The 26851-nt window shown below is 43.8% G+C and overlaps 1 protein-coding gene across 1 annotated transcript in view; it reads left to right on the top strand.

The window, feature by feature from the left end:
* The window catches only part of arhgef28a (Rho guanine nucleotide exchange factor (GEF) 28a), a 406494-nt gene that overhangs the window by 73812 nt on the left and 305831 nt on the right, over positions 1-26851 (top strand). Inside the window, exons 3-4 of the mRNA XM_067982722.1 lie at positions 13326-13473; positions 21207-21500. Coding sequence (XP_067838823.1) covers positions 13326-13473; positions 21207-21500 — 442 coding nt within the window. The remainder of the gene's footprint in view (positions 1-13325; positions 13474-21206; positions 21501-26851) is intronic.

Here is a 26851-nt window from a genome sequence, read left to right as displayed (position 1 = left end):
AAATTTCATTTATATTAAATGGTACTCTGAGACTCTTGCTGGTTCTTTGGGTACAAAATTCTACAAACTTTATCCATTTTTCTGTGAGCATTGTGAATGAGTGGCATTTAATTTATTCATATCAGCCAAGAAATTTGATTGTTTTTCGGGTGCTAAACGGCCTCCTTTGCCTCCAATATGGCAGACAGGAAGCACATGTTCATTATGAGCCAGTCGTGTGCTGCCCGCCGTACCGGTGTAGGCAAAAACATAGGCATCCAGGGCCTACGCCTGAAACAGGCATTAGGCCCTTTGCATATTCAAATAAGGGGACTGACGCCTGTTTGAGGCCCCCTCTGCAATATTGGGTTGCCCTGAACATAGCCAGTGCCAGGTCTACATGTGGCCTAACAGGCAGTCCTTAAAGGGATCACTGCTGGCCACAATCAACAAGGTAAGTGTTTAAAATATACTTACCTGAATGTGGAGCTGGGAGGAGCAGGAATGCCCCTCTCGATCCCACATTAAAATCACGTGGGCCGCTTTTGGGTGGCTCGAATTTCTAGGTCATCGTCCTTTACCTATTTAATTTTTAACCCTTACCAGTTTTTAATGCTGAGAATACAAGCAGTATGGTATCCAAGATGAACCAATTGGTGTTAGATATCTGGGGATGAATTTCCATCGCGTTCCCTTTATCTCCTGCCACAACTTCAATGGAAGATCAGTGAAAACCTTGGAGAAACAGTGTTAAAGGTGGTTTTTAGCCCTCAATGCCATTTCTCTGATGGTGCAGTTAGAGAATCCCTGCAGAAATTTCAGGTGCTGATATTTAGCAGTGCTAAGTAAAGGGACTGGTTTTAACTGCACTGGGGATGGTCCTGCACTTTGGCAGCAATGTGAAAGGTCCTAAGTTTTGGTCACACTGGAAGATGGTCCATGGCTTTAGCAAAACTGGGGAATAGTAGCATTGGGGAATGGTCCTTGACAGCGGCAGAACTGGAGTGAGAATTCTCGTGTTCGTGTTTTATTAGGGTCTAAGTCTGATGGATAGGTATGATATTTGTTACTTTCCACTCAGATAGGACAACACTGATTTGACAGGCTGAGTTTGTTAAGTGTAAGCTTAGCTCAATGGTAACACTATCATAAGAACATAAGAATATAAAAAATAGGAGCAGGTGTAGGCCATACGGCCTCTCGAGCCTGCTCTGCCATTCAATAAGATCATGGTTGATCTTCAACCTTAACTCCACTTTCCTACCCTATCCCCATATCCTTTGATTCCCTTACTGTCCAAAAATCTATTGATCTCAGTCTTGAATATACTAAATGACTGAGCATCCTCAGCCCTCTGGGGTAGAGAATTCCAAATATTCACCACCCTCTGAGTGAAGAAATTTTTCCTCATCTTGGTCCTAAATGGCCAACCCCTTATCTTGAGACTATGACCCCTAGTTCTAGACTCTCCAGCCAGGGCAAACAGCCTCTCAGCATCTACCCTGTCAAGTCCTCTAAGAATTTTATACATTTCAATGAGATCACCTCTCATTCTTCCAAACTTCAGAGAAGGCCCATTCTACTCAATCTCTCCTTGTAGGACAACCCTCTCAACCCAGGAATCAATCTAGTGAACCTTCATTGCACCCCTCCTAAGGCAAGTATATCCTTCCTTAGGTAAGGAGAGCAAAACTGTACACAGTACTCCAGGTGTGATCTCACCAGAGCCCTATATAATTGCAGCAAGACCCCCTTATTCTTATACTCCAACCCTCTTGCAATAAACGCTAACATACCATTTGCCTTCCTAATTGCTTGCTGTACCTGCATGTTAACTTTCTGTGATTCGTCTATAAGGACACCCAAATCGCTTGGACTACCAACATTTAATAGTTTTTCACCATTTAAAAAATACTCTGCTTTTTTATGGGTCAGAAGGTTCTGCGGTCAAGCCATACTCTAAGGCTTGAGCACATAATATAGGCTGATACTTCACTGCGGTGCTGAGGGAATGCTGTATTGGCAGAGGTGCTGTCATTCAGATGAGACATTAAACCGAGGCCCTGTCTTACTGTTTAGGTGAATATGCAACAATCAATGGCACTATTCAAAGAACAGCAGGAGAGTACTGCTGGGGTCTTGGCAAACTTTTATCCCTCCACCAATGCTACAGATTATATGGTCGTTTATCTCATTTGCTGTTTGTGGGACCCTGTTTTGCGCAATTTGGCTGCTGTGTTTGTCTACCTAATTCAGGAGTATTTTAATGCTGTAAAGCACATAAAGAAATCCTGTAGCTGTGAAAGGCAGAATATTGGGTGGCTGTACTTTGAGACTTTGGAACCTGACTTTAGACTTCAGATGACTTTTGAACAAATATGATTAGCAACTCTGCTTTATCCATAGTGATGTGGCACTTAACTCCATCCTTTTCAAGAGGAAGAATATTGGGGATGAAGTTGATGAGAATCAGATTTGACTTGTTTGGAGCATGTCTGAAAATTATACAGTTTGTAGCTAATCGAAGACATGTACATCTGGTGAACTGATGATACAGTCTCTTTGGGGTTTCTGGTGGAGATAGCCATTGTTTTGGCTTCTTGGCCAATGCTTTTGTTTAACTGAATAAGTTGCTGCTAGTGTGTAGCATAGTGATTATGTTACTGGACCAGTAATCCAAGAGGCCCGGACTATCAATCCGGAGTCATGAGTTCAAATCCCGCTATGGTAGCTGTGGAATTTAAATTCACTTAATTAAATAAAAATCTGGAATTAAAATACTAGTATCAGTAATGGTGGCCGTGAAGCTACTGGATTGTCGTTAAAAATCCATCTGGTTCACTAATGTCCTTTAGCGGAGGAAACCTGCCATCCTTACCTGGTCTGGCCCAAATGTGCCTCCAGATCCACAGCAATGTGGTTGATTCTTAATTGCCCTCTGAAATGGCCGAGCAAGCCACTCAGTTGTAAAATCTCGCTAAAAAAAGTCATAATAAGAATAAAACCGGATGGACCACAAGGCACCGGACACGACAATGGCAAACCAAGACCCAGTCGACTCTGCAAAGTCCTCCTCACTAACATCTGGGGACTTGTGCCAAAATTGGGAGAGCTGTCCCACAGACTAGTCAAGCAACAGTCTGACATAGCCATACTCACAGAATCATACCTTTCAGCCAACGTTCCAGACTCTTCCATCACCATCCCTGGGTATGTCCTGTCCCACCGGCAGGACAGACCGACCAGAGGTGGCGATACAGTGATATACAGTCAGGAGGGAGTGGCCCTGGGAGTCCTCAATATTGACTCTGGACCCCATGAAATCTGATGGCATCAGGTCAAACATGGGCAAGGAAACCTCCTGCTGATTACCACCTACCGTCCTCCCTCAGCTGATGAATCAGTCCTCCTCCATGTTGAGCACCACTTGGAGGAAGCACTGAGGGTAGCAAGGGCACAAAATATAGGGGTAGGGGACTTCAATGTCTATCACCAAGAGTGGTTCGGTAGCACCACGACTGACCGAGCTGGCCAAGTCCTGAAGGACATAGCTGCCAGTCTGGGCCTGCGGCAGGTGGTGAGCGAACCAACACGAGGGAAAAACTTACTTGACCTCGTCCTCACCAATCTACCTGTCGCAAATGCATCTGTCCATGACAGTATTGGTAGGAGTGACCATCGCACAGTCCTCGTGGAGACGAAGTTCCGTCTTTGCACTGAGGACACCATCCGATGTGTTGTGTGGCGTTACCACAGTGCTAAATGGGATAGATTCCAGAACAGATCTAGCAGCTCATAACTGGGCATCCATGAGGCACTGTGGGCCATCAGCAGCAGCAGAATTGTATTCCAGCACAATCTGTAACCTCATGGCCTGGCATATTCCTCACTCTACCATTACCAATAATCCAGGGGATCAACCCTGGTTCAATGAGGAGTGTAGAAGAGCATGCCAGGAGCAGCACCAGGCATACCTAAAAATGAGGTGCCAATCTGGTCGAAGCTACAACTCAGGACTACATGCATGCTAAACAGCGAAAGCAACATGCTATAGACAGAGCTAAGGGATTCCACAACCAACGGATCAGATCAAAGCTCTGCAGTCCTGCCACATCCAGTCGTGAATAGTGGTGGACCATTAAACAACTAATGGGAGGAGGAGGCTCTGCAAACATCCCCATCCTCAATGATGGCGGAGTCCAGCGCGTGAGTGCAAAAGACAAGGCTGAAGCGTTTGCAACCATCTTCAGCCAGAAGTGCCAAGTGGATGATCCATCTCGGCCTCCTGCCGACATCCCCACCATCACAGAAGCCAGTCTTCAGCCAATTCGATTCACTCCACGTGATATCAAGAAACGGCTGAGCGCACTGGATACAGCAAAGGCTATGGGCCCCGACAACATCCTGGCTGTAGTGCTGAAGTATTGTGCTCCAGAACTAGCCGCGCCTCCAGCCACACTGTTCCAGTACAGCTACAACACTGGCATCTATACGACAATGTGGAAAATTGCCCAGGTATGTCCTGTCCACAAAAAGCAGGACAAATCCAAGCCGGCCAATTACCGCCTCATCAGTCTACTCTCAATCATCAGTAAAGTGATGGAAGGTGTCGTCAACGGTGCGATCAAGCGGCACTTACTCACCAATAATCTGCTCACCGATGCTCAGTTTGGGTTCCGCCAGGACCACTTGGCTCCAGTCCTCATTACAGCCCTGGTCCAAACATGGACAAAAGAGCTGAATTCCAGAGGTGAGGTGAGAGTGACTGCCCTTGACATCAAGGCAGCATTTGACCGAGTGTGGCACCAAGGTGCCCTTGTAAAATTGAAGTCAATGGGAATCAGGGGGAAAACTCTCCAGTGGCTGGAGTCATAGCTAGCACAAAGGAAGATAGTAGTGGTTGTTGGAGGCCAATCATCTCAGCCCCAGGAGTTCCTCAGGGCAGTGTCCTAGGCCCAACCATCTTCAGCTGCTTCATCAATGACCTTCTCTCCATCATAAGGTCAGAAATGGGGATGTTCGCTGATGATTGCACAGTGTTCAGTTCCATTCGCAACCCCTCAAATAATGAAGCAATCCGAGCCCGCATGCAGCAAGACCTGGACAACATCCAGGCTTGGGCTCATAAATGGCAAGTAACATTCGCACCAGACAAGTTCCAGGCAATGACCATCTCCAATAAGAGACAGTCTAACCACCTCCCCATGACATTCAACGGCATTACCATCGCCGAATCCCCCACCATCAACATCCTGGGGGTCACCATTGACCAGAAACTTAACTGGACCAGCCATATAAATACTGTGGCTACAAGAGCAGGTCAGAGGCTGGGTATTCTGCGACGAGTGACTCACCTCCTGACTCCCCAAAGCCTTTCCACCATCTGCAAGGCACAAGTCAGGAGTGTGATGGAATACTCTCCACTTGCCTGGATGAGTGCAGCTCCAACAACACTCAAGAAGCTCGACAACATCCAGGACAAAGCAGCCCGCTTGATTGGCACCCCATCCACCACCCTAAACATTCACTCCCTTCACCACCGGCGCACTGTGGCTGCAGTGTGTACCATCCACAGGATTCACTGCAGCAACTTGTCAAGACTTCCTCGACAACACCTCCCAAACCCGCGACCTCTACCACCTAGAAGGACCAGAGCAGCAGGTACATGGGAACAACACCACCTGCACGTTCCCCTCCAAGTCACACACCATCCCGACTTGGAAATATATCGCCGTTCCTTCATCGTCGCTGGGTCAAAATCCTGGAACTCCCTTCCTAACAGCACTGTGGGAGAACCTTCACCACACGGACTGCAGCGGTTCAAGAAAGCGGCTCACCACCACCTTCTCAAGGGCAATGAGGGATGGGCAGTAAATGCCGGCCTCGCCAGCGACGCCCACATCCCATGAACGAATAAAAAAAAGTTTGAATGAAATGTAACTCTGCAGGACAGAATATGATCTGCTTGATCTAAGTCCTGATAAAGTTTGGCTCTTGGGCCATGTGGATGGGATTTTGATTCAAGTTAAGACTATCTTGTTCGACAGGTCCAGATGCCTGATTCATGCCGCTAAATCGTGTTTGACATTCTTTTCAAGGTACCAACTAAATGGCCACTTGGGTGCTGACCAAATGATAGCTGTTACTTGGTTGAGTGGATTTGTGTAAACAACAGAGTTGGTCATTATAATGCAACAGTAGGCATCACCTATCAGTGAGGGTCAAGTCACCTAGATGAGGTGATTATCCAGCTTTCCACAGCCATGGTACTCTGTATTGTTGCATCCAAACTTTGTGCTGGGAGCTGAAGTTGATTATTGAAGAAACTGTGGGTGTCCAGTGCGGGCCAGGGGATGTTTGATGATGTGACACTCGGGGCTCAGGGCCTAGCGAAAAGATGAAGAAATTCTTTGACCATTTGAAGCTGGATTTAAAGTTTAAAACTGTGGGGCTGGGGCATGTCCTGACCGAGACGCCAGAACAAAACCCACGGAAACCAAACCCAAGGTGACAGAGAAACCCTGCAGAGCACCGACCAAAGAAGCTCAGATGGCAGCAGCTGTAGCTTTATCAAGACTGGAAGTTAGTCAGTATAAGAGGTGAAGCATATCTGGATTGAGCAGCTTAAGGAGTGAGGTAAAGAAAGAACTGATGGCAGAGGCTGCATTCCCTGAAGCGAAAACTCCAAAGAATCAGGGGCTGAGCACCGCTGTGAAGGAAGATCCCACCAGCTTCTCTGTTACTGGTGTATAATTTATCTGCCCTTTAACAAATGCCATGATCTCCAAAAATGCGAGACATTCATATATTAAGGAGGCCATTCTTGCGAAACTTGCTGAAAACCCCAAACGATCCTCTATAATGACGATTCACACATTTAACAAGGATGAAGAAAAAAAATCTATCTCTCAAAGATTTAATGAATGACCTTTAGGATGAATATGGATACGCAGCACAAAAATAATTAGAAAATGGAAGTTTGTAAACTAGTTGATGAACTTCTTGGTTATTCTTGTAAGTTGTTGGTGAGTTGCACCACTATTTCCTCTGTTATTTCTCTAAGGGATGACTATTCCAGTTAGTGTAGTCAGCTCCGTTCCTGCAATTAGAAGCTAGTAGACCACTAAATTGTGGTTATATTTGTAAGTAATTCTTGGGAAGCTTCATAATTTTGAGATTTCTTTTTTACATTTGGCCTTTTATTGTTATGGCAACGCTGATGAACAGGAGTTGGAAGAGTTGGGGAGTGACCAAAAGCAATATGGAAGAGTTAGGTTTTAAGGAGTCTTTTGAACTTGGGGGAACAGATGTAGCAAGGCAGAGGAACACCATTACATTTTGTCCTATATATAGTGCTCAGTATTTGCTAATAGTACTGTATGATTATGTACATAGAATTACATACATAGAATCTACAGCACAGAAACAAGCCATTCACCCCAACTGGTCTATGTTGGTGTTTATGCTCCACCCGAGCCTCCTCCCACTCTAATTACCTCTTCCCACCCTGCTACCATATTCCTCTATTCCTTTCTACCTCAGATATGCATCAAGTTTCCCCCTAAATGCTTCAATGCTATCTGCTTCAACAACTCCATGTGACAGCGAGTTCCTTTTCCCACCACTCTCTGTGTAGAGAAATTCCTCCTAAATTCTTTATTTAATCTTACATTTATGCCTCCTTGTTCTGACCTCACCCACAGGTGGAAACAGTTTCTCCACCGTATTGAACTCCTTCATAAATTTTAAAGACCTCCATCAGGTCTCCTCTTAGTATTATCTTTTCTAGAGAAAAGAGCCTCACTATGCTTAATCTTTCCTGATTGTTGCGTTGCATCCTCTCAATTCTGGTAACATCCTTTTAAATCGTTTCTGCACTTTCAGCAGTGCTTCAATATCCTTTTTGTAGTGTGAAGACCAGAACTGTACACAGTAATCCAAGTGTGGTCTACCCAAGGTTCTATATAAATTTAACGTTACCTTCCAGGTTTTGTATTCTATTCGTCTAGAAGGGAACCCCAGTACTTTGGTAGCAGTCTTGTGTTACTACTTTTAGTAATTTATGTAACTGCATTCTCTGATCTCTTTGCTCCTCTACCCCATTTAGTTTCTTACTTTCTAAGGAATAAGTGGCTTCCTTATTCCTTTTACAAAAATGAACCATCTCACATTTTGCTATATTGAATTCTACTACTTGGCCCCTGACTCCACATGCCCTGGCCCTTGTCACAAGTCTCTTATGTGGTACCTTATCGAAAGTCATTTGAAAGTCCATGTACACTACATCCACTGCATTTGCCTTGTCTATTTTTCCTGTAGCTTCTTCAAAGAATTTGATAAAGCTGGTTAAACATGATCTTCCTTTTTAGAAATCCATGCTGACTATTTTTGATTATATTCTCCATCTCTAGATGTTTAGTTATCTGTTCTTTTACCAAAGATTCTAATATTTTTTCTACCACCGACATTAAGCAAACTGGTCTATGGTTCCCTGGATTAGTTCCATCAACCTTTTTCAAGATGGGGATTGCATTTGCTGTTTGTCAGTCCTTTGGCACTATTTTTTTCTCGACTAAACTTTTATATATGGAAACTAGTGCCTCTGCTATCTTTTTAAGTATCTGTGCATGCAATCCATCTGGACCTGGGATCCTGTCTTCCTTAAGTTTGGCTAGTTTGGCTAGTATCTCCTTTCTTTCTATCTTAACTGTTGGAATATCCCTATTGACTTATTGACTCCCTACTGTTGTTATTTCCTCTTTGTTAGCCTCTTCAGTGAAAGCTGAGGCAAAGTATCTTTTCAGCATCCTGCCATTGTAGTATCTTCTCCTGTGAGTTTATCTTGCTCGTCCTTTAGTGGCCTTATCCTAATCTTAATTTTCCTTTTCTAACTTATGCGCCTACAGGATACTTTACTATTTTTTTTCTTTGATTATTTTCATTTCCTATTTCCTCTTTGTCTTCCTAATTGCCTTTCTTACTTCTTTCCTAAGCTCATCATGTTCCCCTTTGACATCCTCACCTCTGTTGTTCATGTACGTTGCATATGCCTTTTTCTTTAGATTTAATTTTATCACACCTTTTTATTTATCCATGGCAGCTCATTCATAGCTAGTTTGTTCTTATTATTTAGTGGAATATATTTCTGCTAAACTCTATTGATCAGTCCTTTAAATGTTGTTTTCAATGTTGTTATTTGTTATTATTGTTTGCTCCTCCATTTGGGTTCGCTCCAGTGCTTTCTTTCTTTGTCTGTCTGTTTTCTTTCCTTCTTTCTTTCTTCCTTGCTTTCTTTCACATAGAAATAATCACAACTAAGGATTTCTGTTCTCTTCCCCTCTCCCAATCCCACTGAGTACTGCCTAATACTTGCCAAAGACTTGGAGGGGAAGAAAGGAAAACTCATCTGCAAATGCTTTTGAAAAGCATTATCAATCTAATATTTGCAGTGGAAATGTTGAAAGGAACCCTCTGGCTTTCATCAGCTGTCTATGTATGCTTCCTACGGATTGTTTGAAATGGATGATAGAATCATAGAATGTCACAACACAAACACAGGCTATTGGGCCTAACAAGTCTGTGCTAGTGTTTTTTTCCATATGAGCCACCTATTGTCATTCCACATCACATTTAATGTTTTTTTCAAAACAGCTATCAAATTTCCTTTTAAAAGAATTTATGAATTCTGCATTAACAATGGTTCGTGGCAGAAATTCCACATTCTAACCACCTCTGTGTGTGAAAAAAATTCCAAATCTTTTAGGGCACAAATTTCAGATGATCACTATCATTGCTGTCTCATTGATCAGTGGAAATAATCTATCACTATTTACCTAATTATAATGTTGTTGAAACCATTTCAAAATCTTGAAGACTTCTGTCAGACCACCTTCTTGGCTCTGGTGAAAAAGGCCTGAACTTCTCAAATCTCTCTTCATATCTGTAACCCCTCATCCATGGTATTATCCTATCATCATTGTAATGAATCTAGAATTACATAGAATGTACAGCACAGAAACAGGCCATTTGGCACAACAGGTCCATGCCGGTGTTTATGCTCCACATGTACAATCAACATTGCACCTTTTCCATTGCTTTTACATCCTTCCTGGAATGGAGTGCCCCAAACTACAAAATACTTCACTTGTGGCTAAACATAGGTCCTATACCAGTCCAACATTACCTTCTTGCTTTTATATTCTATGCCTCTAGACACAAAACCGAGGATTTCTTTTGTCTTTTTTTAGTTTTTCAGTATTTTTTTCAGTTTGCTGAAGTAAAATGCTCAATTTCCTATGGGTCAAAGTGAGTTTGTAACACCAAAAAGCCTTTGCACTGCACTGTATTCCACATCTGTTTAAAGAGAATAGAAATATAATTTGTTGTGGTTTGAAACATTTTTCTGAGGTTTGATTTGATCTGTACTGTGAGTGTAACCCCAAGGATGCCGAGACTGCTGAATCTTGCCTTTCTTGGCCTATAGCCAGACTTTAGGGCTTGTGTACTGTAGGTTCCACACAATGCAAAAAATCTCTTTTTCAGTTTAATACATCCAAGAGCTGAAAATGCATAAAGAAACCTGATTATGTTGAATCAGTTCAAATGGTTAGCATTGAGGAAGCTCTGAGGTAATGTGGAAAGTTGTTTTTAATTAATTCCATTTGTAAGATGAGGTGGATTTACTGAATTTAGAATGAGTTTGCAAAATATTTACAATCTTTGCAACGTGAGTATTTCAAGTAATGACACCATATGGAGAAGCACAGGAAACTATAATTTTAACGCCGCAAAGGATAACGAACAGACTGGATGAAGAATGCTAAGTAGCTTGCATTTCCAATAGCAGGTGCCGCATGTCAAATATTTTGAAGTGTTTATGCACTTTTAGTTCCTTTTGACAGTGCAAAGCTTCCAAGTTTGTTCTTCCCCGTCTGACACTAATCATTAATTACCATAGAAACATCGAAATTGCCTGAAATATTTCCAGGAAGTAAGATGTCGGTGAAAGTTCCTGCCTTAGTCATGTTGCTATGCTGTTATTGTTTGTTGGTTACTTTTTTTTAACATGTCTTCCTGTGGTTTTTTTTTGAAACCATTGTTTTGTAGATTTTTCTTGGCATATTTGGATTTGTTAAGTGGAAGGTATTGATGGAGCAGAGTCTAGCCAACATTGCCTCTGAATGGGGCACAGTGAAGTTACAGCACAAACCTTGACAGACACAAGGCATACTTCAAAGCATAATGTTGCAAAAGTCAATATATGTGTTAGGGTGTTTTATAATTTTTATGACAAGATTTCAAATATGCTGTGCCTGAAAGTATTTATAGTTGACAGTTTGCTCTGTAGTTGAAAAGTGCACATCAAAGGATTACTGTCAGCTGCAAAGTAGCAGCAGTTTTCCATTGCCACTTTTTTTTCATATTGTACCATCTGTTAACTGGCTTAAATAAATGGGTCAGCAGATTCAAAGTTGCAATGCTAAAGACAGTAAAGGCAATCCACACTAAGGTTGCAGGACTCTTTTTCATAAGTCTCAAATTAAATTCGTGACAAATTCCAAACAAATATTTTGAGGTTTCTGCATTTTTCTTTGTGACTATTTCTTTGTGGTAATATTTACTGCTGGAAATACCTAGGCCAGAGTCAAAACTAATTCTTATCACCCCATGCCTGTGTAAAATGTAATTTTGCTCTGTTTTTCACAAGGTGTTTATGTTTCTAGAAGGAGATCATTGTTTACAATGCCCCCTCTCCCACCACTTTTCTGGATCCAGTCAAAGAAATGGGTACAAATCAGGCTGCCTTGTACAAGTATTAAACTACAATGGCAGGGGGTAGGGAGAGAAAATTAGGAGAGGCACAAGTTAATAATGAAGAACTACATTAGCGAGATGTGCAAATGAGACAAATGGGTACATGGTGTCCTCCACGGTATGTTGCTTTGCACAAAATTTAAATCCTCAATCTTCAGCTGACTTGCTGAATATACAAGTGGTTGTAAGCCTCTTAGCCTGGATGGATTTGTGCCCAAAACCTAGGGGAAAATGTCACAAGTACGCTCATCTCAATTTTTGCTAATCTATCACCTTCTCTGATCTTGAATTAATTTCTACAATCTGCATTGAAGGGGTAAGAGATTGCAAACTTTGTGATTCTATAGCTATGCTAACAGAAACACTTCAAAGCCCTGCAACACCCTAATTCCAATGTATGGTCAAAAGAATGAGTTTTGTGGAGGTTTTTCAAGGGAGAGAAGCAACAATTCAGAAGGGTTTAGGGAGGGAGATTATGTGATGTGCCTGATAAATGCTAGTCTGTTTTTCCTTTGTTCTTTTTCCATTTTTTACCTGTGCTGTCAAGTGATGGAGTATGTACATGTTGAACGCAGAAAAATTCAATCTTACCTTCAATCCATACCTAACATCTACATGCACAATTCATGACAGAAATCACTGGATGGCAATCAGAAGTGGGAACCTTGTCTGATATTTCTCGTCCCTAGCCAGGGATTCTGTGGTTAATTGTAAGACTACTGCCACATGTGACCTATCTTCATTTTTAGGGAAAAAAGCATTTCACAAAATTCTGGTGTAAACCCTCCCCCTGCTTTTATGGCACTACATCGATGGTCACTAAATAGACTTCTGGGGGGTGATTTTAAAACCCAAGAGCGGGTGGGTTGGGGGCAGGTGGGAGTTGAAAATAGTTTTTTTGGGTCACAACCGCAAAAGTTTCGGACTTTGCATTCCCGTTGGGAAGCCTGTACTTTTAAGCACCGACGTTAAACCTGGAAATAAAACCGGGTTGCGGTCACGGCCCAACAAACAACTATTTTCAACTCCCACACACCACCAACCCACCCATTCTTCGGGTTTAAAATCACCCCCTTGAAATTATCTCTTCCTTTTCCTTCCACTTTCCCTTCCTTTTTACACAAAACAATTTGGCTTAATAGCTTATTATCTGCTTTCTTTTTGGTTACATCACCCCATGCTGCAACCATTCCCTGACTGAGAAGGTAGACAGGTACCCTGTTCCTAGGTTACTACCTGTGATGCTCTTAACTGTGATGCTCTTAACTGGCACCCAGGAGGTGTGTGAGATATTCCCTCTCTCATTTCTCATTCCCTGAGTAAATGTCTCAGACCTGTTTGATGTGTCCTATGTATTACTCTCATGAAATGACAGCATAAAACTCATATCTTACTGCAGCACACAATTGAATCAATGTGCAAAGCCTTCCAACCAGTATAAATGGTATGAGAATTAATTCTCGTATTTATTCTAAACTGGTTTCCCATGTACGTGTGCTAATGATTAGATGCTTTTAATATTTTTTTTGCAGGGACAACAGTCTATGTTAGCAGTGTTCGAAGAGACCTGCCTCTTACCTGAGGATACGGAATTGTACTTTGTTTATGAGGGTTCACGCCAGATGCATGTAACTGTGGCACAGAGACTTGATGCTAACACACTGGAATCAGTTATTCCAGGTAAGCACACAGAAATTGAATTGGATAATTTATTCAATGTGATGTAAAAATACATTTGAAAACTTTTTTTTATGCTCAGAATTGTATGAACATATAAATAGTGAATTAGATTCTGTTCCCTAGCAACCTGAAACTGATATTGAGAATATTTGCAGGATCTCTTCTATCAAACTTAGTGCATGCCATTCATTTTAGGAAATTAGCAAAGAATGGGAATTTGGTCTTCAAGGGGAATATGATTAAACTCTTAAGAGATAAAAAAATCTACGTGGCAGTAAATTTTAGTGCCAGTGTTTCAACCTACTAAGTGTATTTAATCATTTCTGTCTGTTTGACCATCAAGGAATTATGCATTACCCACAGCTATGCACATTGATATTAGAGCTGTACAACAATGACTTGCATTTATATAGTACTCCTCACATAAGAACATTAGAAATAAGAGCAGGAGTGGGCCAATTGGCCCCTCGAGCCTGCTCCGCCATTCAATCATGGCTGATCTTCAACCTCAACACCACTTTCCTGCCTGATCCCCATATCCCTTGATTCCCCTAGAGTCCAAAAATTTATCTATTTCAGCCTTGAATATACTCAATGACTCAGCATCCACTGCCCTCTGGGGTAGAGAATTCCAAAAATTCACAACCCTCAGTGAAGAAATTCCTCCTCATCTCAGTCTTAAATGGCCAACCCCTTATCCTGAGACTATGCCCCCTAGTTCTAGACTCTCCAGCCAAGGGAAACAACCTCTCAGCATCTACCCTGTCAAGCCCCCTCAGAATCTTATATGTTTCAATGAGATCACTTCTCATTCTTCGAAACTTCAGAGAGTATAGGCCCATTCTACTCCACCTCTCCTCATAGGACAACTTTCTCATCCCAGGAATTAATTTAGTGAACCTCCTTTGCACCGCCTCTAAAGCAAGTATATCGTTCCTTAGATAAGGAGACCAAAACTGTATGTAATACTCCAGGTGAGGTCCCTCCAAAGCCCTGTACAATCGTAGTAAGACTTCCTTACTCTTGTAGTCCAACTTCCTTGCAATAAAGGCCAACATGCCATTTGCTTTCTTAATTGCCTGCTGTACCTGCATGCCAACTTTTTGTGCTTCTTGCACCAGGGACCCAAGTCTCTCTGGACACCAACATTTAATAGTTTCTCACCATTTAAAAAATATTCTGTTTTTCTGTTCTTCCTACCAAAGTGAATAACCTCACATTTCCCTACATTGTATTCCATCTGCCACCTTCTTGCCCACTCACTTAACCTGTCTACATTCCTTTGCAGACTCTTTGTGTCCTCCTCACTGCTTACTTTCCCACCTAGCTTTGTATCGTCAGCAACCTTAGATACATTACACTCGGTCCCTTCATCCAAGTCATTAATATAGATTGTAAATAGCTAAAGCCCAAGCATCGATCCTTGCAGTACCCCACTAGTTACAGCCTGCCAACCTGAAAATGATCCCTTTATCACTATTCTCTGTTTTCTGTCCATTAACCAATCCTCTATCCATGTTAATATGTTACCTCCAATCCCATGAGCCCTTATCTTGCAACCTTTTATGTGGCACCTTTACCTACCCTGCTAGTTACATCCTCAAAAAACTCTAATAGATTTGTCAAACACGAATTCCCTTTCATAAAACCATGTTGACTCTGCCTAATCATATTATGATGTTCTAAGTGCCCTGATATCACTTCCTTAATAATGGATTCCAGCATTTTCCCGACGACTGTGTCAGGCTAACTGGCCTGTAGTTCCCTGTTTTTTCTCTCCCTCCTTTCTTGATTAGTAGAGTTATATTTGCTACCTTGCAATCCGCTGGGACCGTACTAGAATCTAGGGAATTTTGGAAGATCATAACCAATACATTCACTATCTCTGCAGCCACCTGTTTTAGAACCCTTAGATGTAGGCCTTCAGGTCCAGGGGATTTATCGGCTTTTAGTCCCATTAGTTTCTCGAGTACTTTTTCTCCACTGATAATTACTTTAAGTTCCTCACTCTCATTAGCCCCTTGGTTCCCCACTATTTCTGGTAGGCTTTTTGTGTCTTCCACTGTGAAGACAGATACAAAATATTTGTTTAACGTATCTGCCATTTCCTGAATCCCCATTATAATTTCTCCTGTCTCGGCCTCTAGGGGACCACCGTTTACTTTTTCTATTCTCTTCCTTTTTACATACTTGTAGAAGCTCTTATAATCCGTTTTTATATTTCTTGCTTGCTTAATTTCATACTCTATTTTCTCCCTTTTTAATCAACTTTTTGGTTGTCCTTTGCTGGTTTCTAAAACTTTCCCAATGCTCAAGCTTACTACTCTTCTTGGCAGCATTATAGGCCTCTTATTTTAATCTGATACTATCCTTAACTTCTTTAGTTAACCATGGCTGGATCACTTTTCCCGTTGGGTTTTTATTTCTCAATGGAATGTATATTTGTTGAGAATATTGAAATATTTCTTTGAATGTTTGCCATTGCTTTTCAACCATCATAAACTTTAATTTAGTTTCCCAATCTACTGTAGCCAACTCACATAGGACAGATGTCTTGGAAAGCTTTACAGAGAGAAGAAAATAGACACCAGTATGAGAAAAAGAATATGTAGAATGGAGTTAGGAGAAAGACTGAAAAAGTATTGAAAATCAAAATCTTCAGTAGGCATTTGAAAGCAGGAAAGGAGGTGGTAAGGTGGAGTTCCAGAGGACAGGGTCATGATGATTGAAAGAACAGCTGTCAATGGCAGAGAAAAGAGGAGAGGGAAAAAGGAGTCGGCCTGTGTTGGGAGTGAATGGTGTCAGTGTGGACATCAGGGTGTAAGAGGTCACTGAGATAGCGTAAGGTGTGGTCTTGGAAGCGTTTCAAGGTGAGGACGTGGATCTTGAAATTGATTCATAGGACCTTGGGGAGCTGGTGAGTACCGGGGTGATGAAAGTGTGTGGCTTTAAGCAGGTAAGGCCTCAGACAAAACCGGTAGGGTTGCCAACTTTGTTTGTTATTCGATCATGGGATGTGGGCATCGCTGGCAAGGCCAGCATTTGTTGCCCATCCCTAATTGCCCTTGAGAAGGTGGTGGTGAGCCACCTCTTGAACCGCTGCAGTCCGTCTGGTGAAGGTTCTCCCACAGTGCTGTTAGGTAGGGAATTCCAGGATTTTGACCCAGCGATGATGAAGGAACGGCGATATATTTCCAAGCCGGGATGGTGTGTGACTTGGAGGGGAACGTGCAGGTGGTGTTGGTCCCATGTGCCTGCTGCCCTTGTCCTTCTAGGTGGTAGAGGTCGCGGGTTTGGGAGGTGCTGTCGAAGAAGCTTTGGCGAGTTGCTGCAGTGCATCCTGTGGATGGTACACACTGCAGCCACAGTTCGCCGGTGGTGAAGGGAGCGAATGTTTAGGGTGGTGGATGGGGTGCCAATCATGCGGGCTGCTTTGTCCTGGATGGTGTTGAGCTTCTTGAATGTTGTTGGAGCTGCACTCATCCAGGCAAGTAGAGAGTATTCCATCACATTCCTGACTTGTGCCTTGTAGACGGTGGAAAGGCTTTGGGGAGTCAGGAGGTGAGTCACTCACCGCAGAATACTCAGCCTCTGACCTGCTCTTGTAGCCACAGTATTTATGTGGCTGGTCCAGTTAAGTTTCTGGTCAATGGTGACCCCCAGGATGTTGATGGTGGGGGATTCGGCGATGGTAATGCCGTTGAATGTCAAGGGGACGTGGTTAGATTCTCTCTTGTTAGAGTTGGTCATTGCCTGGCACTTGTCTGGCGCGAATGTTACTTGCCACTTATGAGCCCAAGCCTGGATGTTGTTCAGGTCTTGCTGCATGCGGGCTCGGACTGCTTCATTATCTGAGGGGTTGCGAATGGAACGGAATGGAACACTGTGCAGTCATCAACAAACATCCCCAATTCTGACCTTATGATGGAGGGAAGGTCATTGATAAAGCAGCTGAAGATGGTTGAGCCTAGGACACTCTGGTTAGCGGCATTCCTGGAGGTTTGATCACATGGCATCCTAATCAAGTGATGCCTGATCATGTGATCAAATGCTCATCCCATTCTCTTTGAAATGAAGTTTTAGTCTCAACCTCAATAGCCATATGTGGTGAAGGATTTCACGATCTAATAGCCCTCTGTTCGAGAATCTTCCTCCTTCCTTCCCCCTCGTTTCTTCCAGTAAGAATCCTTGTTTTCCATTCCCTAGTTCCCATTCGCCTACCAGTGGAAATAATCTTTCACTGTTTACCCATATTAAGACCCCCATGTTTCACTTGCCCCTCTACTGACTGCTTCTCTCTCAGTGCCGCTCCCACTCACCACCTTCCTGTTGCTGCTCCCAGCTCTGCGGAAAATGGTGGGCCCCATGCCCACCCCATTCCCCAGTCTCCCTCTCTCCCTGAGCCCTCATCTCTCCGCCGAGCCCCTATTTCCCAGTCTCCATCTCTGTGCCCATCCCCTAGTCTCCCTCTCTCCCCGAGCCTCCATTTCCCCATTGGCCGACTCCTGCTCCTATTTCTTATGTTCTTATTCTCCTGTCCCCATCTCTCCCCCCATGCTCCCATTCCTCAGTCTCCATCTGGCCCCGAGCCCCCTTTCCTCAGTCTCCCTCCCCTCGCCACCCCCCCCCAACCCCGGGCCGGTCATGGCTCTTTGCGGGTGCCGGCTCTGAGCTCTGTGGAAAAGGCTTGGATATGATTCTGTTTAAAATGAATGAAGATTAACCTCCTTCTGACTCCCGATGCCAGGCTAACAGTTAGTAATTATTTACAGTACCTCACACAGTGTCTGTCATTGATGTGGGCGCAGTGCGGCGGGAAATTTAAATCGCTGATCTCTCGGGCTGCATTAGGCAGCGCTTGGGATTGGAACCCCTGATTTCGGGTAACTCCTGGTTATTCCGGGAGGGTTGAGAACCCTAAGCACTGGGCCTACTCTGCTCAGGTTTTACTGGCGTAGATGTGGCCGCCACCAAGAAGGTAAGTTTTTTTTATTTTAATGTGGAGCGCGGAGGAGTATTAAAATCTGTGGGGTAATAACGCAATAACATTTGCAAACTGCAGGCAGGTGTCACATGATCAGGGCACCCCAATTTCACTGAGTGGTCCTAAAACAGGTATTAAGCCTCTCATTAGCATAGGCAAGGGGCTTAACGACTGTTCTGGGCAGCAACCCCGGACGCCTGAAAATCGTACAAGACCAATATGGAGTTGGACGTTTTTCAGGCATCCTTGGGGCGCAGGGCATAGCCCGGTGAGATTGGTCATTTTTGCTCCAATAGAAAGCAGGTGCAAAGATGACCAATTTCTACCCCCATAAGTCTGACACCGGCCATTGCCCCTCTCTTCTTAACTTGGGTGTCCTCATACAAGAAACACAAAAAGTTCGCATGCAGGTACAGCAGGCAATTAGGAAAGCATATGGCATGTTGGCCTTTATTGCAAGTGGGTTGGAGTACAAGAGTAAGGAAGTCTTACCATAGTTGTACAGGGCTTTAGTGAGACCTCACCTGGAGTACTTTCTTTTTATTCGTTCATGGGATGTGGGCGTCACTGACAAGGCCAGCATTTATTGCCCATCCCTAATTGCCCTTGAGAAGGTGGTGGTGAGCTGCCTTCTTGAACCACTGCTGTCCGTGTGGTGAAGGTTCTCGAACAGTGCTGTTAGGTAGGGAGTTCCAGGATTTTGACCCAGCAATGATGAAGGAACGGCAATGTATTTCCAAGTCGGGATGGTGTGTGACTTGGAGGGGAACGTGCAGGTGGTGTTGTTCCTATGTGTCTGCTGCCCTTGTCCTTCTAGGTGGTAGAGGTCACGGGTTTGTGAGGTGCTGTCGAAGAAGCCTTGTTGAGTTGCTGCAGTGCATCCTATAGATAGTACACACTGCAGCCACGTGTGCCGGTGGTGAAGGGAGTGAATGTTTAGGGTGGTAGATGGGGTGTCAATCAAGCAGGCTGCTTTGTCCTGGATGGTGTCGAGCTTCTTGAGTGTTGTTGGAGCTGCACTCATCCAGGCAAGTGGAGAGTATCCCATCACACTCCTGACTTGTGCCTTGTAGATGGTGGAAAGGCTTTGGAGAGTCAGGAGGTGAGTCACTCGCCACAGAATATCCAGCCTCTGACCTGCTCTTGTAGCCACAGTATTTATGTGGCTGGTCCAGTTAAGTTTCTGGTCAATGGTGACCCCCAGGATGTTGATGGTGGGGGATTCGGTGATGGTAATGCCGTTGAATGTCAAGGGGAGGTGGTTAGACTCTCTCGTTGGAAATGGTCATTGTCTGGCATCAATGTTACTTGCCACTTATGAGCCCAAGCCTGGATGTTGTCCAGCTCTTGCTGCATGCGGGCTCGGACTGATTCATTATCTGAGGGGTGAAATGGGGATATTTGCTGATGATTGCACGGTGCTCAGATCCATTCGCAACCCCTCAGATACTGTGTACAATTTTTGTCTCCCTATCTTGCCTTAGAGGCGGCACAATGAAGCTTCACTAGATTAATTCCTGGGATGAGAGGTTTGTTCTATGAAGAGACGTTGAGTAGAATGGGCCTATACTGTCTGGAGTTTCAAGGAATGAGAGGTGATCTCATTGAAACATATAAGATTCTGAGGGGACTTGACAGAGCAGATGCTGAGAGATTGTTTCCCCTAGCTAGAGAGTCTTGAACTAGACGGCATAGTCACAGGATAAGGGGTTGGCCATTCAAGACTGAGATGAGGAGGAATTTCTTCACTCAGAGGGAGTTGAATATTTGGAATTGTCTACCCCAGAGGTCTGTAGATGCTGAGTCATTGAATACATTCAAGGCTGAGGTAGATAGATTTTTGGGGGTCTCAAGGGGAATCAAGGGATATGGGGATCGGGCGGGAAAGTGGAGTTAAGGTCGTAGATCAGCCATGACCTGATTGAATGGCGGAGCAGGCTCGAGGGACCATATGGCCTACTCCTGTTCCTATTTCTTATTTTCTTATGTTCTTATGTTCTTAAGTACAATACACCAAGTGGGAAGCACAGGCACCCAACAGCGCAAAGAGTACTTAGTAGACAAATAAAAACACCCCTTCCAACAGCTAACTTTTAAAGCCAAAGCTAAAAGTGGTTTAAAACAGAAGCTGTACTTCAGAAAAATCAGACAGATCTGTTTCTACAATAACAATACCAAAAAGTTTGTAAGCGTCGACAAGAAGTTGTCAGAATTGAGCCAGCAGTAAAAGAAAAAATTATAATGCAAGAATAGAAGATGGGATGGTGTTTAGGTGGAATTGGAGACACCTGTGGAGGGGCTTAAAAGTCTAGTTACATGCTCTGTAACATAAATGGAGCTATCAAACAGCCCAATGTTTAAAGAATTAGAGCCACAACATCAGAAAAGAATGCGGCCTAGGAATTTGGCTGCACAGCGTCCTTTTATCAGGCGCTAAATGGCCTCCTGAGCCTCCAATGTGGCAGGCAGGAAACGCGCCCCATTACAAGTCGGAAATGCTCCACCCGCCATATTGGTAAAGGCCGAAAGATGGCATTTCTGACAGTCCAGCCCTCCCTCACGACTGTACTGAAGTGTCAGCCTAGGTTATGTGCTCAAGTGTCTGGAGTGGGACTTGAACCCACAACATTCTGACTCAGAGGTGAAAGTGCTACCACAAGCCAGTGCTAATACTTATAAATATATTTATATATTTAGTACTGTATTTGTCATTTTGTGTGTACATATTTATTCATGTGTTTTATTGCAGGTCACGATACTTTGGAAGGTGTTACAGTTTCTGCCTGCATGTACACAGAGAGAAATTCACTATCTATCCTTGGGTGCAGTAAGATTATCTACATTCAGGATGTAGCGTATGAATTAGCTCAGGTTCTGGTTGAAAGTGTTGACACAACCACTTGCACTAGTCACCTGACTCTGCTTGAACGATTTGGCCTAACTGTGGAGGCTCTGCAGTCTTTAGATGAGAAGCTGACAGCTGCTGTTGAACACTTAGAGTTACCACCTTCTTGGAATGTCCTTGGAAAGTGGGCAGGGCAAGGTAATTATATGTTTAATCTTTAGTTTACACAATATGATTCTACATACTTGACTAGCGAATGTTGTTTTTTTCAAATAATGCAATTAATGGATAGAATTTCCATATGCATAAGATGCCATTGCCTGGGCTAGTTTTGTAGGTGTCTGTGCAAAGGAGTCCATGAATTTCCATCTTTCTTATTGCCAAGCACCTTGTGCTAGATACATTGTGCTATTTGTGACTGATAATGGATTCCGTTTTGTTTGTGGGGCTCAGTAACATTGCACTTATTATGTGATTTGGTGCAGAGTACAGCATAAGGAGAATGATTATCCTATTCATTTATTATTTTTTTCTTGTCATAACACTATGTTCTTGGTGTAGAGGAAGATATTCTAATGCTGCCTTGGAGTCCATGTAAGTTGAGGTGGGGAGGTAGGTCGGTTCACAGCAGTTTTGCCTCTTTGCCAATGCTCTTTGCACAAGGACCTTGATTAAAATGAGTAAACTTGGTATGGAGCACTGAACTTATGGGCATGATTTTATCCGGGAGCCAAGAAGGGGGCGGGAGGGTGGAATTCCCGATGAGAAACCCGTAAGTACGGGTTCCCCGGGCATCCTTAAAATTTTGACATAAGGATGTCTTGTCTTTTTTTCGACGGTTTCCCACCCGACAGGACAGCCTGATTGAAAGGCTGATACTCAGTCGGAAGGGAGATGAGGAAGGAAGATGATGCAAGCAGGTAAGTCTCAGATTGTTGGGGGGGGGGGGTGGTCATTGGGGGGCTCAGACATTGGGGTCATCGGGGGGAGCTCATTAATTGGGGGATCAGTCATCGGGGGTGGATTCAGTCATCGGGGGGTTCAGTCATCGGGGGGTTCAGTCATCGGAGGGCTCAGTCATATGGGGGCTCAGTCATTGGGGGTCATCGGGGAGCACGGTCATCAGGAGGGCTCAGTCATCGGGGGTCATGGGGGACAGCTCAGTCATAGGGGGCTCAGTTATCAGGGGGCTCAGTCATTGGGGGTCATTGGGGGGGCTCAGTCATCAGGGGGCTCGGTCATTTGGGGGCTCAGTCATTGGGGGTAATCGGGGAGCACGGTCATCAGGAGGGTTCAGTCATCGGGGGTCATTGGGGGGGCTCAGTCATTGGGGGGGCTCAGTCATTGGGGGGGCTCAGTCATCGGGGGGCTAAGTCATCGGGGGGCTAAGTCATCGGGGGGCTAAGTCATCGGGGGCTCGGTCATCGGGAGGCTCGGTCATCGGGAGGGCTCAGTTATTGGGGGTCATCGGGGGCCTCAGTCATCAGGGTCATCGGGGGGGCTCAGTCATAGGGGGGATAGTCATCGGGTGGTCGGGGGGGCTCAGTCATCTGGGGGGTTGGGATTGGGGGTCATCGCAGGCATCAGAGATAGTGAGGGTGGCCGTAGATCATGGGGGTTTTGGAGACTGTTGGGTGGGGGGGGTTGTCGGAGATCTGGGGGGTTGGAGACCGTGGTGGGGGGTTGGAGATCATGGGGGAGGTGTCGGAGATCTGGGGGGGTCGGAGATCGTGAGGGGTGGATCGGAGATCATTGGAGGGGGGTCGGAGTTCGTGGGGGGGGTTCAGAGATCATGGGGGGGGGGGATTGGAGATCGTGGTTGGGGGTTGCTGCAGGTAGGCTTGTTGGACCTGGGGGAAGCACTCCTGCTCCTCCGGACCCACAAACTGTGCTATAAAGGCACTTACCTGCAGTTTTGGGTTTTCTCGCCTCCTCTCAAATGGCGTGAAGCAGAAGGCCTGGGAATCCCGGTCCCCAGTAGTTATAAACAAAAAATCTGTTAAAATGGAGACCCGCAGCCTCCTTGAAAGCTTTTAGTGACCAACCAGCCTCCTAAGATCGGGTTGGTTGCCCGCCCCTCGTCCCGCCTCCGTTAAAACCGGAAATGGGTGGGTTGGGGGCAGGTTTTAGATTTTAAAAATTTTACTGCCACCCCTGCCCCCAACCCACCCATTTTCCGAGTTAAAATCATGCCCAATGTGTTTAGAATATCAAGATGCAAGCTGCCCTTTGTAGGTGCTTCTATCACACTGAAGGCAGATCCCCATAATACAACTAATGAGGAACCTCTGAGTTATGGAGCAACAGCTGCTGGAAGTCATTATCTTGAATGTGAGTTCTTTTATCGAAAGCTTGGTACCGATCATGGTTGGGTTGCAGAGAAGCAAGAAATTGCTTGAAGCTGTGCACCTCCAACTGATGGAGCAATTGTTCAAGGAGTATGGCATACACCCATGCTGTGATAAGGAGGATGGCGGCAATGTACCAATGTATTTTATGGTGAGTTGTGCGGCTCACCCTGTTATGTGTGATGAGCTATTGGCACTTGCTACCTGCCTTGCCTAACGACCAACAATGGGTGACTATCCTCCTTAGGGGAGGAGAAGAAGGGGGTAGGCTTGAGGGTTGAGGTGGCTCCGAGATGATATGCCTGGAGTTGGAATTTCAGAACTAGATCGACCTGCTGCAGTTTCCTCAGTAAGCTAATACCTGAGCCAGGGCGATGTGCAGTGCTCTTGGACAGCTGGTGATTGACCAACCAGCTTGTCTCATTTATTGGAATCTGGAAGGTGGATGTGTCATTGAGTGTTGAGATTCATCCCACATTGCCCCAGATAATTCTGCGAAGCAAAGTCTTAACAGGTAGGATAGTCATAGCTGGACAAGCAGCAGAAAGCTTACTAGTGTTGGTAGGCGATACAGGTTTAGCTCGTTGAACTCCAGCAGTATCTCTGTAAATACTTGAGGGTCTCTAAGCCTTAGCTTTTGCAAACCTTTGCCTACATTCTCTGTAGTTAAGTAATTGGGGTGTGTTTTTATGGAAAGAGTGTGGACTAAATTTCAAGCAAATGATACTCTAGCTGTAAGAATTCCTGTAAGACTTTGAAAATAAGCCAGGGATCTAGCTGTCTTTGCATTGTACTTTTGGTGCTGGTGTTATGCTGTAATTTTTGGCTCATGACCTAAAATGTGATAAAAATGGGATTTTGTACATGGCTTCTTTGTTTTTTTAATCCTGTCTTTGGCTCTTTATTTAAAATAGACTTCAAAAATACCACAGTCAAAATGGAGATTACACATTCAGTTAAAAATCAGCCTGTTGGCTCAGACTTGAGGAGGGTAATTTTCAACTTTGCTGCCTGGGCGGTAACCTGGTGGAGTGGATTGCCCACCCTTATAGAACCCACCTGATTTTCATTCCATTGATTTCTCTGGAATCGGGTGGGTGGGCCAGTTTACAGCCCAGGTAGCAAAGTTGAAAATTACCCGCGAGATGTCTATAGAGAACCTTTGAAGGTGACAAAGTATGTTGACATGCTAATTGCAAAGTTTTTAGACCTGAATGCCCACCAGAAATTGTCCTATTTCTTATAAATCACCCATCAAACAACTCGTTGCCTTCTTGGATTGTTTTGTAAACTGCAAATCTGATTGAGATGGACTGGTGAGAATTATTTGAAAGGAAACTGTTCTTGGGTCAAAAGGCAAATCCTGGGCATAAATGTTACAGAATTGCCAATTTTTATTCAGTTCGGCTTTATTTTGTGAAATACAGAGAAGGGATGTGGCTCTTCGTGTGGAATTCCTAGATACTATTCAGTAGCAGTAAAAAGGTTTATTGTTTTTCCTGGGCCAATGCTAACCAAGAATCTTGAATAAGGTTAAGCTTCTGTTTTTAAGGACTGTGGTCTAGACTAAGGAAGCCATCTTTTTGTGGTGTGAATGAGAAAAAGTATTGGAAAGTAGCCTGAAATAAGGTTTCTTTCATTGCTTTGGCTTTGCACCAGCAACAGTGTATATACCTTCAATGTAATTTCCTTAAAAAAAAATGAAACTAAGGCAGTTTTCTGTTTAAAAAAACCTCCATATAACATTTGTATGATTGGAAGGAGCCCACCTTCCTTTCAGATCTCCTCAATCACTAACTAGTTAGAAGATGGTCATTAATGCATTGTGGTCACGTGCAGAGCTCCATGCAGAAACCCGAGCAGGCAATGTAACTGTATCTCCTCATTACTCAGATGTCCTGCATACTGTGGGAACAGTGTAATATCTTTGGAAGCCCATCTACCACCACAGGTGTTTTTAAACTGCAGTGGACTTAATACCAGATTACCAGATAAAGTCAAAAATTGTGACCCAATATGTTGGGGGTGATTTTAAACCCCAAGAACGGGTGGGAGTTCAAAATAGTTGTTTTTTGGGTCGCGACCGCAACCCGGCTTTATTTCCGGGTTTAACTTTGGCGCGTGAAAGTACATGCTTCCCATTGGGAATTCCAAATTCCTAAAATTTTGCAGTTGCGACCCAAAAAAACAACAATTTTCAACTCCCACCCGCCCCCAACCCGCCCATTCTCGGGGTTTAAAATCACCCCCGTAGTGTCTAAATATAGAATTTAAGTATGAGGTGTTACCAATTTTGCATTTATCCTTTAACGCCAGCAATGCATTTTTTTCTTAAGCTGAGCAGAAAGTGTATAAATTGTAGAAAATTTTTTTTAAATAGTATTTTGAAATTGTTTGATCGAGCCAAAGGCAGTAAGAGTAACAGAAATGTCTCCTGAATTTTTCAGTACTGTAGCGTATCCAAATGTGTCAATCCATTCAGGTGATTTGGGATACTGCAGCAAAGTAGTAGCTACAGGCAGTGAAACAATTTTTGTAGTGGCTTAATTAGTGTATATTAATAATTACACAGAAATCACTTGTCTCACATGTCATAACATTGTCCCATGCAATGAATCATTGGGCTTTGTCCAGAACTGTTGCATAATTCCTTTATTGTTTGTATCTAATTGTACATTCCAATTAATGCTGATTGCTAACATCTCCAAGCTATTAGTTTTTTTTTAAACTTCACATTAATTTGTTGGCATAATCAGAGTGAAAGTTTTTCAGTGTTATGGGCATTCATGTGTAATTGCATTCAAAGATATAATTAATGTATGAATAAACACTCCAGCGCAGATTTTGCTAACTCTATTGCACAAAAATAAGGCGGAATTATGTGGAAATGGCTGGAAATACTGCGCCCCCCCCTCACCTCCCCAGGAATGTGCTGAGATAGTGTTCCAACGCATTTTCTGGTAGGCAGGATCAGTGGTTGTAGAAAAATGATCTAGGTTGTTGAGGTTGCTATCATCATAAGTGGTGGTATAGAGATGGCATTATATGTTTCACAATGTCTGTTTGTTACTTCAGCATTAACATGTACACCATTGTACACAAATCAAACCTGATCAGATATTTTACATTCCACCAAATACCTTACTGGTTATCCCTTTTTGGGTTGATAGCCTCAATGATTTATTCTGGTGCCTTCACCTA

This window comes from Heptranchias perlo, chromosome 4 (assembly GCF_035084215.1).
Source record: "Heptranchias perlo isolate sHepPer1 chromosome 4, sHepPer1.hap1, whole genome shotgun sequence".
Classification (NCBI taxonomy): Eukaryota; Metazoa; Chordata; class Chondrichthyes; order Hexanchiformes; family Hexanchidae; genus Heptranchias; species Heptranchias perlo.
Note: the sequence above shows the minus strand (reverse complement) of the source record. Positions and strands in the feature narration are given on the sequence as shown.